General features: G+C 37.0%; 1 protein-coding gene across 1 annotated transcript; it reads right to left on the bottom strand.

The window, feature by feature from the left end:
* Nucleotide 1: 1 nt before the first annotated feature.
* LOC145787674 (bifunctional epoxide hydrolase 2-like) lies at nt 2-3,942 on the bottom strand. The gene has a single exon (XM_082599472.1). It carries the CDS (start codon nt 3,940-3,942, stop codon nt 2,239-2,241), a length of 1,704 nt encoding a protein of 567 aa, XP_082455598.1. The 3' UTR covers nt 2-2,238.
* Nucleotides 3,943-15,439: the final 11,497 nt, after the last annotated feature.

Below are 15,439 nucleotides of genomic sequence, written 5' to 3'. Positions count from 1 at the left end.
GTAACATGCAACAAATATAATTTCAATAAGGCAAATAGCACAATTAAAAAAGCAAAATTTATAAATTAGTTTTGGCACAACACTGCAAATACAAAGTTTGTCCTAGATAGCACTGTATGATGTGAAGGAATGATATATGGTTAATAAATAAGCGCCATACCAATATTTACTTTTGCACCTGGTCACAATCAAGCACATGCCTAGGTTGTTTGTGAGACTGTTCCTTTCATGCATTAGCATAAAAATATGGTTGGTCTCAATCCATTTCACAACTGCAGTGTTCAATCGTTTTTGTTTCCACAATCCACATATTAAGTCGTTTTGTGACATTATGACAAGGGGAAATATGCCAGCAACAGTGAATCTATTCATATTTCACAAACAATTTGCAAACTATTCAGGTGAAGCAAACCAGCCAATGAACCAGTCTATTTTACATTGACTTAAAGTATGCAGACATTGAATTGAAAGTTATTGAAGTTGAATGTTACCGTATTATTACTATTGAATCACAACAATAATTAAATCAAGTCTCTGCAACACAACTTGATTGGCTACAGCTGATAAAATACATGAAAAAAATCGTCAAATTTTTCTTTAAGTTTGAATTGCTTTGACACAAAATCAATCCATACTTCAAACGGATGTACCACACAGACTTGGCTTGGAATGTGTTCTGAAACAATTTCTTAATCGGGTACCAGTTAAACTAGCCATCTCAAAACTAGTCGCCAATAAATTTCAATAACATCAGCTTTAAACAGTTGCTGCCTATTTCCATGAAGTAATTTACCTTATCACTTGCTGCATGGCTCAGAAAAACTGAAGAACACAAATTTTTAATTCAGCATTATCATATGTGACAAATGAAAAATACCGCATTTTCATAGTAATTTTGTGAAACACTGATTAGATCTGATTATAATTATGAGATCCCATTGTGAAATACATGTGATAGACCACTATTCAAATATAAACAACAGTAAATATATTTCCCAAGATAGGAACTACAATCTATAGTTTATTCTTATGATGAGACTTCATCGCAATCACAAATACCAGTAAATATACTTCCCAAGATAGGAACTACGATCTATAGTTTATTCTTATGATGAGACTTCATCGCCAGGATAACAAGTTTTACAGAAATCATCTAGGTATGTTCCTTCCTCGTATTAAGGGTTGGATGCAATGCGCCAATGTTACTTTATTACCATTTTTGTTTCTACGAAATACAACTTTTATATGTTTTAAAGCAAGTTTATTGTTGTCAGGTGAAAATAATAAGCTATTAGTACTTCATAAAAATAAGGTCAAAAATAAATTCATTCCAAAGATCAGGAAATACAAATGGTATTAAGCAGACAATAGATAAAAAGCACAAAGCATGCTTTACAATATTGCATAGAAAATTTAAACCAATTATATACTATTATTTCTAAATGAATGGAAACCTATAGCAAAATAATGAAACTAAATACAAAATGGGTTATCTTTTTAACCCTTGAATGCACAACCTTTTTGATGTCTTACTTTTCACCAAAATAAAATTTTCTTTTTACAATCTTCCACATGTATTTTTTTACTCGTTTCCAAGTAGATGACAACTGAGATGAAGGTAACACACAGCAAAAACTTGAGCGACACTTAACCAGACTTGGTTAGTGATAGTATACATACAGATCAAGTAACTTATGCATATTTCAATATAAATGATTAAATTTGTCCAATACACATTTGTTGTAGCCATGTTTTTATTTATATACTTACTCTTTGCTACATGGCCAATCTACTAAGGTTCAATTTCTTATGTTGGATCCTTTTATTCATGAGAATCTTTGCAGACTGTTGTGGAACCAGCAACAAGCTTTTCTTTTAATTCTGTTTACAGATTTTGCTTTTTTTTGTGGGTTTGACTATTTTGGAGAAGTCAACATTGGACTATGCCTTTTAAGTAAAGACAAAAAGCAGGAGGCAAAATTAAATGTGCCATAAAAAGCTGTGGTACAACGGAAACCTGTGCTTAAAACCTTATTTATAAAGAATGATTATACCAAGTCAAAACAGTTCATCATATTTTAGAATACAGAAGTGATGAATAAAATAAGCTGATCAACTGTTGATTACAAGTTCTGCTATTCTAAGCAGATTTAACCTCATCAATGCAAAATAATTACACAGCTAGCACAATTACATATAATATAAGTATACGTAACTTAACTACCACAGCTTGAAAAATTAGAGCTTGGCACATTGACTTCCAATGTGAATACTGTCAAGCCACTTTATCAATCCATCATTGAGTTGGAATGGCTGTTCTTGCATTGTCCAATGGCAGCACTTATCAATGTGTAAACGCTTCAAGTTCACAACATGCTCTTCCATCCCATATGAGTATTCTGGTTTTAACACCATATCATTAGCTGCAGTCACCATCAAAGCAGGCATTGTAATCTTTCTGTGAGCAGCTGGTTTAAGCCATTCCCAATTGTTTTCATAATTACGATACCAGTTCAACGGACCTCTGAAGCCATTCTCTTTGAAAGCATTCACATAAACCTTCATATCGTAAGGAGATACAAAGCTACTAAAAGGCATTTTTTCAGGAAACCCAACAAGAATGCCACCCCTTTTTCTAACATTGCTGGTAGAGGAGGTAATATCACCAAGTGAAGAATCATAACCTTGGAGAAAGATGGATAGTGATCGTTCAATATCATGTTCAAGTTCTTTTTCTGCAACACCTGGGTCTTGAAAATATAATTGATAATCAAAAACTCCAGGGTTTTTCATCATCCCCACAAGTGGACTTTGAACTGGATTAGTTTTGTAAAATGGAGTATTTACTCCACAAACACCTCGGAATCTATCTGGAAATTTAAGAGCTAAACTCCATGCCAAAGAGCCACCCCAATCATGACCAACAACAGTAGCAACACCAATACCCAACTTATCCATTAGCAAAATGACATCTGTGCAAAGCTCTTTATGAGAATACTCATCAACACCATGTGGAGAACTTGACTCTCCATATCCCCTTTGGTCCAATGCAATTGCTCGATAACCAGCATTCGCAAGTGCAGGAATCTGATGCCTCCATCCATACCAAAAGTCTGGAAATCCGTGAAGAAGTATCACAGCCGGACCTTCTCCAGATTGAACAAAATGAATATTAATGTCTGGCTTAACCTTGACGTATCCATGAGCAACAGCAGATGGAATAGATGGAGCAGGAAAAAGAAGAGAACTGTAGTTTAATAATTTAATGTCAGTCAGCACTTCAAGTTCTTTCAAAGCTTTCTTTGAATCTTTCACTTTAATCCCAACAATTCCCAGTTTACTTGCAGCTTTGAGGTTTTGGCCAATATCATCCAAAAAAGCACATTCTTCAGGACGCACACCCAGTTCCTTGCATGTGTGTTCATATATTTTACTTTCAGGTTTCCGTGCACCAATGCGGCAAGACTCAATAACAAGATTGAAATAATTTCTAAGAATCTTCATGAAACGTGAAGTGGTAGTGGCATTTTTTTCATCAATCCAGTTGTTTGTCAAAACACAAGTTAAGATTCCATTTTTACATAAAATGGTTGAAGCAGAAAGCATATTAGCAGTCATTGAAGATTGACCACAATCAAAGTTTTGCATATTTCCATGCATGGCTTGAAACAAACCTTGGGCATTAAATGACCTTGGCAAATCCAATAACTCACGTTTTGCTTTTTTCTTGGCTTCCAAATCAAAATGGGAATAAAATTCTGACAAAGTTAATTCACCTCGCTCAAGTTTGCAGAAAGCATTGTTTGGAACACCTTCCAAAAACAACTCAGGCAAAAAGTTGTTGGACAAACCTAATGCCCTGGCATATGCACTTATAGCCTTTTGTGGTTGTGGTATGATGACTCCACCAAAATCAAATATCACAGCTTTAATTTTAGACATACTTGTACAAACAGCATACAAAAAGTAACCTTTAAAATTTAACTGGTTAGTCTTCCCCAAAAATACCAAGACATCGTAGATTGGAATCAATTAAGAAATATAAGGTTCTGTTTCATGCTTTCACTGCTTCATCTTTCCTTTGCTATTTTAGTAACAAAATAGCGAAACAAAGGAAAAGTTGTAAAGGCGCTTTTCTTACACATATTAGTAGTTTCCTGTAGTTTTTGGTCAATTCTAATATAATTATGACGCCATAGTGTTTTTGACCAGAGCGGAATAATACACTGAATATACAGGCCAGAATATAAATACAAAACTTCAGAAAACTTACAATGATACAGCCTACAAAACTAGCATATTTTTATCAGTCTGAGACTATTTGGAGATTCCAATGCAGTGGCGCTGATTCGGAGATACCAAATATACTCAAGTATAGGTTGGGATTTTTGGAAGTGATTTTCACATGAAAAAGCAGGGGTCGACCAATAAACGAAACAAGATTTTGTTTCTAAGTCGGTTCCTTCACATGACTTCTTATCACTCGCTTTCGGTTGTATTTAGCACACAATGGAAAGTTGGAAAAGTCACATGCTAATTTTGTTGTGTTAGTAAGCACAATCGCTACGATTTTATGAATCTGATAGCAAAACAATCTTTTCTGTTGAATCATAATTGAACTCAGCTTTCACATTTGGCATCGGTAATTGCCGCAGTGATCAAACAAAATACTGAATTGCCTGAGCAAAGACATTGAAAAAGCGTGTCTACCTAGTGACGGGACGCGAAAAGCATAATTCACTATGATGTCATCAAAACAGCTGGAAAAGTGCAGCCCTGAAAGATCAAAGTCATTGATTTCAATAAAAACTAGACGAGCAAAACGTGTCATAAAACTTTCCATAAAGTTTTCGTCAAGGCAACAAGATATGTCAAGTTCCTCATAATATGAGAAAATTAAATGGAAAACTGATAAAAGAAAAAAATGTTTTAATGGTTGTGGTTGCAGATATAAATCTTGTCATTGTGAAGGTTGAGCCAGAAATAAGCTAGTCAACTTTTACATGAAAAAATAAATGGATTTTGTCAAAAAAATATAGGTCAACCTATAATCGTGTACTTCAACTTTGGGTGAAACCTTGTTGCGGTGTTGAAGCTTGTGTACTACAAAGACCCAAGAAGCTGTACTGAACACGTTCAACGAAATCAGAGAGGTTCTTGGCGAGTAGTCAGACTAACATCACCCTCCCACCTTCCAACCTGCACTGGGCCAGCATGGAAGGCTATGGACCAACACACCCCAATGAAAATATGCCAATAAAGACATCACCTCCCGTTCCCGGTGGATCAACGGAAAGAGGTCCATCCTCAGTACCTGCAGTATGCAGGGATACTGTGTGCAAAGATGACTACTGCATACAAACAAGAATACCCGTTCCCGGTGGATCAACAGAAAGAGGTCCATCCTCAGTACCTGCAGTGAACAGGGGTGCTGTGTGCAAAGATGACTACTGTGCACAAACAAATCAATGTAGGCTACCGGTACATCAAACAACAAAAAACTTTTTTCATTGCAACTTACAATGTTAGAACTTTGTCAGAAGAGGTTCATCTTATCAGCCTAATGAAAGAAATAAAAACTATCAAGTGGCATGTGATTCGTCTTTGTGAAATCAGAAGAAAAGGAGAAAAACTAATGAATATCAAGGATGGCCATCTGCTCTACCACATAGGAAGAGAAAACGTTAATCAGATTGGCGTAGGATTTCTTATCCACAAAAATCTGGTCAATAATGTAAAAGAATTTCATGGCGAGTTGGACAGGGTAGCCAGTGTAACTATAAAAATTTGTAAATTTCGAAACTATATGATCTCAGAATTATCCAAGTAGCCTATATGCCCCAACAACCCTCAGCTCTCAGGAAGAGATTGAGGCTTTTTATGATGATTTGCAAAGAACTCTAGACTGTCAAAAAACTCAATTTAATGTAATCATGGGAGATTTTAACGCAAAAATTGGTACAGGAAAAGAGAGTTGCTTTGGAAAATTTCCATACGAAACAAGAAATGAACGTGGAGAAAACTTAATCAATTTCTGTTTGAGCAACAACTTCAGCATCACAAATACCATGTTCCAAAAGAAACAGCACCAAAAATGGACATGGAGAAGCCCAAATCATGAAACACATAATGAAATAGACTACACAATTACCAACAAACCTGAAATCTTCCAAAACGTTCAAACTCTTAACAAAGTAAATACTGGAAGCGATCATAGAATACTGAGGAGCATTGTCAAATTAGACATTCAGAAAGAAAGATGAAAGTTTCAAGCCTTGGAAGACCAACCAATCAATTACACAGGAAATACAGTTGAAGATTTAAATAACAGTATCGTTATCAATCTTACAAAAACAGCAGAAAAGTATAGAGAAGTAAAGCCTAACAAATAACAATGGTTCAAAACTGTCAACAGAAACTTTAAACCTTACGAAGAAGCGTAGAGATCTCAAGCAACCAATATCAGCAAGGAACCTGGGGTTTTTTTTCAGTCATTTATCGGTCATTGACCGATTTTTTAGCAAAATGTCCAAAAAAAAATATAGTCAATTCGGTCAAAATGTCCGAAAAATATATAGTCAATTTGGGTGTTGCACGGTTGAGTTTCGCTGATGAACGTTGAAGAAAGTTTTCTCAGATAAAACACGACAACGTTTCTCAGCGAAACTTGTTGTAGCTCATAGGCGCCTAACTATTTTTTTGGCCGTGGGGGTGAAAGCGTGTTTCATCAGCAGCAACGTAAATTCAGCAAAATGTCACGCAGATGGATGACATAATTATGTCGTCACACTAGGAGTGCTTTTATTGCCACACTCGGAGTTATCGCTACGTTCGACCTACCGTTAATTATTATAAACAAAACTCGACCACTTCGGTTAAGCAAACACATGCCATGCGTCTGCGTAAACTAGCGGTTGATGGACTGCGACTCTTTAAGCTAAGCACAACATAAAGTTTAGCAACGAATTAGATTTATTACCATGAAACAAGAGACGAAAAGGTTTACTAAAAAGTAAAAGGTATACTGTAAATGGAATGACAATGTCTTGAAAATGGACTGCAAATACTAACTTGATTATACGCTTGAAAATGTACCTGTTGAAAGTAAAACCATTCACGTTTACATCAATTCAACAGCACGTCACCTTGAATAAATTTAGAAGTTGCTGACATCCGTAAACAGCCCTTGAAAAATAGTTACGGAGAGACGTTTGATTATAGCTCCCTTTTCACTACAATATCGCAACTTATGACTGACCTGTTTTCGTGTTGCAGATGAAACAAAATATGCGCATATTCCCGCCTTTGATCAGGTTTCTATGGCAACGGTCGTGTGTGCGCCATGCAGTGTGCGCGAGTCCGTTGTTGCGTTGATTATTCCGCATGTGCGCAATGCGGTTTGAACCAGCCCTTGTTGCGTTGGTTGGTGGTTACGTCGTGCCGAGACTTCAAGTTCATTTTCACAGCGAGCGATTCACTGCCGCGACAATTCACTGCAGAGGTTTCGACTTTCGAAAGCAACATCGAGTCTGTTTGCAAGCGCATAAAGCTAAACGCACGCTCCGTCTACGTAGCAAATTATGTTGTTTTTGGGTGCATTTAACATCTGATGACATTGAATCGACACAAAATGGTAGATTTTGCTGTCGCAGGCAGCAAAATCAGTCATTTTTACATTGATTTAACGTCTGTAGATGTTAAATCAATGTAAAAATGACAAATTTTGTCTGGTGTGGAATTGTAGCATCCTACTTGTTCTAGTGATTATTTATCGCGAAGCTGTTGCGGTTTGCATTCAAAAAATGTTGTCCTGCTGCCGATCGCTAGTTCATCTGTTGTTTTATGTATCAATACAGCATAAAAAGTTGGCGCCTATGTTGTAGCTAGTCAGGAAGTGCAAATTTTGGTTTGTATCAGCTACTTGAAAGGAAATATTTTCCTCAGAAAAAATGACCGAAATAAATAAAAAATGACCGAATTTTTTCAAGTCATTTCGGACAAATGACCGAAAAGTGTCAGCGAAAAAAAAAACCCAGCAAGGAACAAAATCGAAAAAGCAGAACTTGACACACTCATCAGTAAAAAACAAAGAAGAGACGTAAGAAAATACAACTCTAATGTTGTTGAAGAAACAATCCGGAAAGGTCAAGGTTTTAAAGCTGCCAAAAGGAAGCTCAGCTTGGGAAAAATTCATATGACTGGAATAAAAGAATAAGATGCCTCCATTACGAAATGCAGAAACCGGATAATAGAAAGAACAAGAGAATTCTATCAAAATCTCTATGCTAGCAATCAGGGTCAAGGGCCGGTCGACAACTCCAGTGACAAATCTCAAATTTTAGCAACCACTCCAGAAGTAAATATCTCTGAAATAAAACATGCAATTGGTCAGATAAAACGAAATAAAGCGCCTGGTGAAGATAATATCACGCCTGACCTAATTAAAGATGCAGAAGAAACAATTTCATCAGCTCTTGCCCATCTGTTTACGGAATGCATTAAAACAAGACAAACTCTTTCCAACTGGAAGAATGCTATCAGCATACTTCTTTATAAGAAGGGAGACCAAAAAGACTTGGGAAACTATCGTCCGATTAGTCTTCTTCCAACAATTTACAAACTTTTTACCTGAGTAATTACCCAACAGAATTGCTAAAGATTTGGATTACCACCAACCGAGAGAACAAGCAGGTTTTAGGGAAGGGTTTTCAACCATGGACCACCTGCATACTATCAACCAATCAGGGTTGGTTGGGTAAAACCACTGGGAGGTCTTTCCCAGTTTCCCCGGGTAAAACTGGGGAAAACCGGGTAAAACTGGGGGAAACTGGGTAAAACTGGGGGAAACCCTTAAAACTTCTAAATATGTTGTTTGCGGAATTTCTTATGCAATATAATGACTAGCCAGCTGTAATCTCAATCTCATGACATTTTCCATCTGAATTGCATCAATACTTAGATAAAATAGATAAAGCTTCAGATCATCACAGAGTGATATTTCAGGTTTTTCTTTTGATACTTTCTCAATGCGTACTGACTCACTGACTGCTAACAGCTCACTGACTGCTGGCAGTACCAAACTACCAATAGTAATTTCTTATTGAATTCAGATGGTCTACCCCCAGCTCAAAGACCACGCCAGTCAGTGTTGTACTGTTGTGACTAATTGCTTCAGTTTAAATTGCAGCTTGCGAACCAACTGATATCTTCCAGCACTTTGCCAGAAAGCAGTAGAGGTCGTCCACATAGCCTTCCCAGTCCGAGTCTCTCAGAGGTATGCACTTTCCTAAAACGCTTCCTCGCACAGAAAAAAAGAAAGGCCTCAAAAACGATGTCTAGTGTGCTACTCTCAGGGAAGGAGAAAAGTGAGAAGAAAAATGGAGAAAAATGAAGGAGACAATGTTGATCAGTTTCAAAAATATATGACTTTGTCTGCAGATGAGCAAGAAACTGCACGCAACTTTGTTTTTAAACAAGATGACAATTTATTCTCCTACTGGCAGGATATGAAACTAAGGACTAAGGAATAAGGATACATCTATTTTTCCAAACATCTCTTTTATCAAATCAATGAAAAAATTGTCACCAAGTGCTTAAATATTGGCAATACATAAGAAAAGTTGTAAACAATGAGCCAGTTGCAAACAAAGTTTTGTTCATTGATGATTGCAATATCCATGCCCACCATCCAGTGCTGGAATAGAACGCTTGTTCAGTAGCATGGCTTTAATCCACACAAAGCAAAGAAATAGACTGGGCAATGAGAGGGTTGCCAAATTAGTGCATGTTTATAGACACTTTGGATGGAAAGAATCTGAAACCCCAGATGAAGAGCTGTTCAATGTGGGCAATGAAGACTGTCGACATGTTATCAATGACTGAGATTATACCGGCTCTTCATCTTTCTTTCTTTGGCTTTTGTTGTTGAATGTTCACAATTTTGTTCGCTGACTGCATGTTAGGCACAGGGGAGCATCTAACTTGATAACATACTGGTATCATACGTATATTCATCTATGTAAACTAATGATTGGACCTATCTATTATTAGAAATTAGTAAATCACAGTATTTTTCTTGTTTTGTAGGATAAGCACAGGAACTCTTATAGGTTCATTCAAAATATGATGGTAATAAACATTAACTATGATGAGTAATCACTATTACATTCACATTTGCAAATTTCAACAACTCAAGTTTTTCCCAGTTTCCCCCAAAAGGTTTTTCCCAGTTTCCCCCAGGGTTTTACCCAGGTAAAACTAAAGTGGGGGAAGCCTCCTTGGCCAACCCTGCAACCAATTAATTGAAAAAACAAACGAATATAACATCCCACTCTGCCTTGGACTAATAGATTATAAAAAAGCATTTGACTCTGTTGAAACAGCAGCTGTCATTTCAGCACTGGAAGAACAGGGAATTGACCAATCATACACTCAACTTCTCAAAAACATTTACGCGGAAATTAATTCGGCTGCACAAAGACTCTGAACCATTTCAGATTCAAAAAGAGGTACGTCAAGGTGACACAATATCTCCAAAACTTTTTACAGCAACCTTAGAAGAAATTTTTAAGCAACTTAACTGGGAAAAAAAGGAATCAAAATTGATGGTGAATACATAAACCATTTACATTTTGCTGATGACATCATCCTTATATCTGAGCAACCTAAACAACTACAAACAATGTTAAGTGAACTCAATACAGAAAGCAAAAAGATTGGCCTTCATATGAACTTTCACAAAACGAAAGTTATGTTTAACAAACTGGCAGACATCGACAGCAATATTCTTTTGGACGGAGCGACTATCGAAAAAGTTGATCACTATATATATCTTGGCCAAAAAATTACAACCAACTCCAATAAAGAAGATGAAATCAAAAAAAGAATATCACTTGGATGGCAAGCCTTCGGAAGAGCAAGTTCGATGTTTAAGTCAAAACTGCCTCTTTCTCTCAAGAAACAAGTCTACGATCAATGCATCCTTCCAACCGCTACATATGGTGCAGAAACTTAGAACCTTACAAAGAAATTAACACTTAAACCAAGAACTATGCAGAGAGCACATGAACGAATCATGATGGGTTTAACATGGCGAGATAAAAAGACTGCCGAATGGATCAGAAATCAAACAAAATTACGAGATATATTAAGCACAATCAAGAAACTAAAATGGTCCTGGGCAGGTCATATAGCAAGATATCAGGACAATAGATGCACTAAAAAATTAACAACATGGACACCACGAGAAACCAAAAGAAAGAAAGGAAAACCAAAAGTAAGATGGAGGGACGATATTGACAAACAATGCAATACAACCAATTGGGAGTCCACGTCTTTTAGGCGCTGACAGTTAGGCGCTGGTCTAATAGGCGCGCACACTGTGGCATCTGGATATTTAGGTGCGGAGCACTGTGGCGCCCGGTCATTTTGGTGATATTCCTAGTAAAGTTTGTAGACTGTATCAGCTTGGCAGGTAGGGGCATAGGGCAATGCTTTTCACACAAACTATTATATTGAACAGAAAAATATTTTGTTTTGTTAATGCGTGTGTGTTGTTGGTCATGGCTTCAGTAAGTGAAGTTGCTTAAACCGGCAATGCTTTTTCACACAAAATGTTATATTCAACAGAAAAAATATATGGGTGAAACTGCTTAAACCGGGAATGCTTTTCACACAAAATGTTATATTGAACAGAAAAATATGTCATGGCTTCCGTGAGTGAAGCTGCTTAAACCGGCAATGATTTTAATATAAAATGTTATATTGAACAGAAAAATATGTTGTTTTGTTAATGCTTGTGCGTTGTTGGTCATGGCTTCAGTGAGTGAAGTTGCTTAAACCGGCAATGCTTTTTCACACAAAATGTTATATTAAACAGAAAAATATATGGGAGAAGCTGCTTGAACCGGAAATGCTTTTCACACAAAATGTTATATTGAACAGAAAAATATATTATGGCTTCCGTGAGTGAAGCTGCTTAAACCGGCGATGATTTTCACATAAAATGTTATATTGAACAGAAAAATATGTTGTTTTTTTAATGCGCGTGTTCAGCATTTATTTGTTGTTAGTCCAGGTTTGCGTCAGCGTAAGCTTTATCAATAAATTATTCAAGTTTCCGAACATGTATGAGTTCACTTTTAGTTAGGTCAAATAATAACTAGGCCTACACTAAACATCAGTAAAAAATGTACCGTAGGCTGTATAATATTCAAGCGGGCGGTAGGCTTGAGTGAAGAGTAACTTAGTTTTTCGTCAAAACCCGGACTAGGTTCAATAACGAGCGAAGTCTCACCATTATGCTTGCAACTTGTAGCCAAGGTGTAGCCTATATTCCCTGAAGAAACGTATTCAACGTGTTCAACGTATTCAACGTATTCAACGTAGAAACGTATTCATGTGAACAGTAGTATTCATGTGAACGTCTTACGCGTTTTCGTCACATGGGGAATCCATCCCGAACAGAAGTAATTGCGAACGATAACAGATTAAGTAAAGTTCCATCTGGCTGCAACTTGTGTTCAGGATGCATTGCAAATGTCCTGTAGAGATGTGCTAATATCAAGAGTAGTAGAGCGTTTTCCCGCACCTCATTTCCACACAATCTATCCGTCTCCAGTAGAAGTAATTATTAAAGGTAACAGATTGCACAAAGCTGCGCCTTTAAACCGGCAACTTCTACTCCAGAAGTACATGTCCTGTGGAGATCAGGTGGTCTACTGCTCTAATTGCCCTGCATATAAGCCGATGTTGGATCTGAGCACTTCATTTGCACCGACGTAGACGCACAATCTTGACATCAAATGAAAGCATACATCTTCAGCTATCCGAAGATGCAAAACTTTGCAATAAAATTTAAAACATTCAATGTACAACTAGCAACTTTCTATACGGTATTTTTTCTAATTTCTAAAAAAATTAAAAATTGGCAGAAACGTGTACTTCATTATAATCTTTACTACCCAAGCATGACATGAATGTTGTAATATGAAAGAAAGTAAAGGTAAAGGTGAGTCCCATACTTGATCCAAGCATCGGGGAACGAGAAGATTAGGTTCTCATTAGACTAAGCCTTCGGCACTAACGAGAGTAGGGTGGCCAATTCCTTTCTCTCGGCCGCCTTTCCTTCAGCAACTACGCCCACCCAATTTGTTACACCCTGGGTAGAGGTGACCGGTGTTTTTCAACAACCAGCTTAAGCCGGGAGTCGAACCAGGATTGCATGACTGGAAAGCGAGCGCCTTATCCTATGAAAGAAAGTACCGGTAGTTAATAAGTGGCAAACAGCATAATTTTAACAGTGACTGACCAATAGGAAGCAATTTAAACTAAAGTTTACTTACCACCACTGCGTGACCGGACATCACACAAAAAAAAGAACGAGATGAGACACTAACCACGAAGTGGTACGCATAACTGTCACATCAGTTCAGGTAAAAACAATTGTAAATAGAAAAGGGACAAAACATTTAAACAATACCGTAGGAATCATCCTTAACAGGCCATTCTGTATTTTTATTGGCCATTAGACCACTCGGCATACAAAAACTCAGAAAATGCATTTTCAGCTACTGTCAAGATCGCAAATGAGATTTTTCAAGTAGCATCAGACTTGTTTGGTCAACGCTAGGGATGCATAATACAGAATACCTGGCTATCCTACAATGGGTCTGCTACTATTCGGCGAGTCCGATTTGGCGAGTCCGATTCGGCGAGTTCCCTATTCGGCGAGAGCCTTTTTCGGCGAGTGCCCTATTCGGCAAGTTTTTGAAATTTTATTTTTGAAAGGGAATTATCGGGTACCGTAGCCTAATTATAATTGCCGTTTTTACATCGTTAAACGTTGCAGTCGTGCAGAAAGGAATGAAAATAAAATGTTTTAACTATTAAATTAAAATTCGTTACGTCAGTTCAGTTGTTTTTATTTCTGACTATCATGTGAAAAAGAATACACGTCAACATAGCAAAGGTAGAAGCGACAAAACGCGAACGTTCAAACGTGCTTGAATTCGTCATGTCAGTTCAGTTGTTATCAAAAACAATTTACGTCAACATAGCAAAGGTGTAGAAAAAGGTAGAAGCGACAAAACGCGAACGTTAAAACGTGCTTGTGACCGAAGTAAGTTATTGAGTTGAAAAAAATTTGGCACGGTCGCAACACCTTCAGAAAAATTTACAAAATGAAGGGAAAATAAAAAAAGAAAATGTTACAAAAAAAAAATCATGTTTAATGTAACAAAGGAATTTCTAACTGGAAAAATACAACAAAAGAATTTCAAATTGGACTTTGTCTCACTTTTATGCATGTACTCTAAAAGGTTGTCGTTTATATTATAGTGTTCACATTTTTCTTAAATTAATGTCTATAAATTAGTACTTTTGAATAGTTAAAATGATTAGTTTGGATCAACAAAAGCTTGGATTGAAAGGAAATTATCGGGTACCGTAGCCTAGTTATCCCAACCAGCAGAAATTGCCGTTTTAACATCGTTTTAACGACGCTAAACGTTGAAATCGTGTAGAAAAGAGAACTTTGCTGACTAGGATACGTTGAAACTGGGAAACATTCACAGAAGCCCTTCGATTTGTTCCAAGAACCCATTTAGCCTAACAGTTCATTTGTACATTGATTCAACGTCTAAATACATTATCTTAAAAATGCATAATCTTAAAAATGCAACGTATCGAAGGGCTACTGTGAATGTTTCTCAGTTTCAACGCAGGCCTTAAAACTCGTGTTTTTTTCCGGCAGCCATCGTGGCCTACCGAGAGCTCCTTTTCGGCGGCCAAATCTGCGTGCTTGGAGGCCAAAATACAATAACGATAGCACAAGTAAATAGCATTAAACTTGCAACAATAAAATAATCTAAATAGTTAAAATAGTTAAAATAATCACTTAGCGTTGTTGAAGTCTGGGCGACGTCCTGCAATAGAATCGTTGTACCACGCATTAAATGCTCTATCAGGATTGTAATCCGGTATTGCGGGACCATCTAACGACCCTAAATTGTTTTAACTGCTCGCAGCTCAGTAAATTGTTTCAACTGCATACCGCCTTTCATAAAACCTGACCATTTATATCGTTATGATGTCACCATTGAGGGTGTGAAGTTACTAACCACAGCGGGGACATTTCTCAATTATGAAGGCACGTGTTTTACCCACGGATGTCAACTAACAAAGTTCTCCTTTTTAACAACGATTTAATGTCCGACAACATTGAATCGATATAAAAACGACAATATCGCCAGCCGATGTAAATTAGCACTTCGGATTAACACTTCGTTAAAATAAACATTCGGGAATTGCAAACAAGACTTACAGCGCTGGTGCTCGCAGCTGAATATATTCAATACAACAGTAGTGATTCTGACGCGCTGACCTAATTCTGCGTCACTCTTTGATACTACATATTTTCGACATTTAATCCACGAACATT

The sequence above is a fragment of the Aplidium turbinatum genome, chromosome 2, assembly GCF_918807975.1.
Source record: "Aplidium turbinatum chromosome 2, kaAplTurb1.1, whole genome shotgun sequence".
Taxonomy (NCBI): Eukaryota; Metazoa; Chordata; class Ascidiacea; order Aplousobranchia; family Polyclinidae; genus Aplidium; species Aplidium turbinatum.
The sequence above is the reverse complement of the archived record's forward strand: the minus strand, read 5'-3'. Positions and strand labels throughout refer to the sequence as shown.

Coding starts and splice junctions, on each gene's coding strand:
- LOC145787674 (XM_082599472.1), bottom strand. CDS start 3,942: ATGTCTAAAATTAAAGCTGTGATATTTGATTTTGGTGGAGTCATCATA.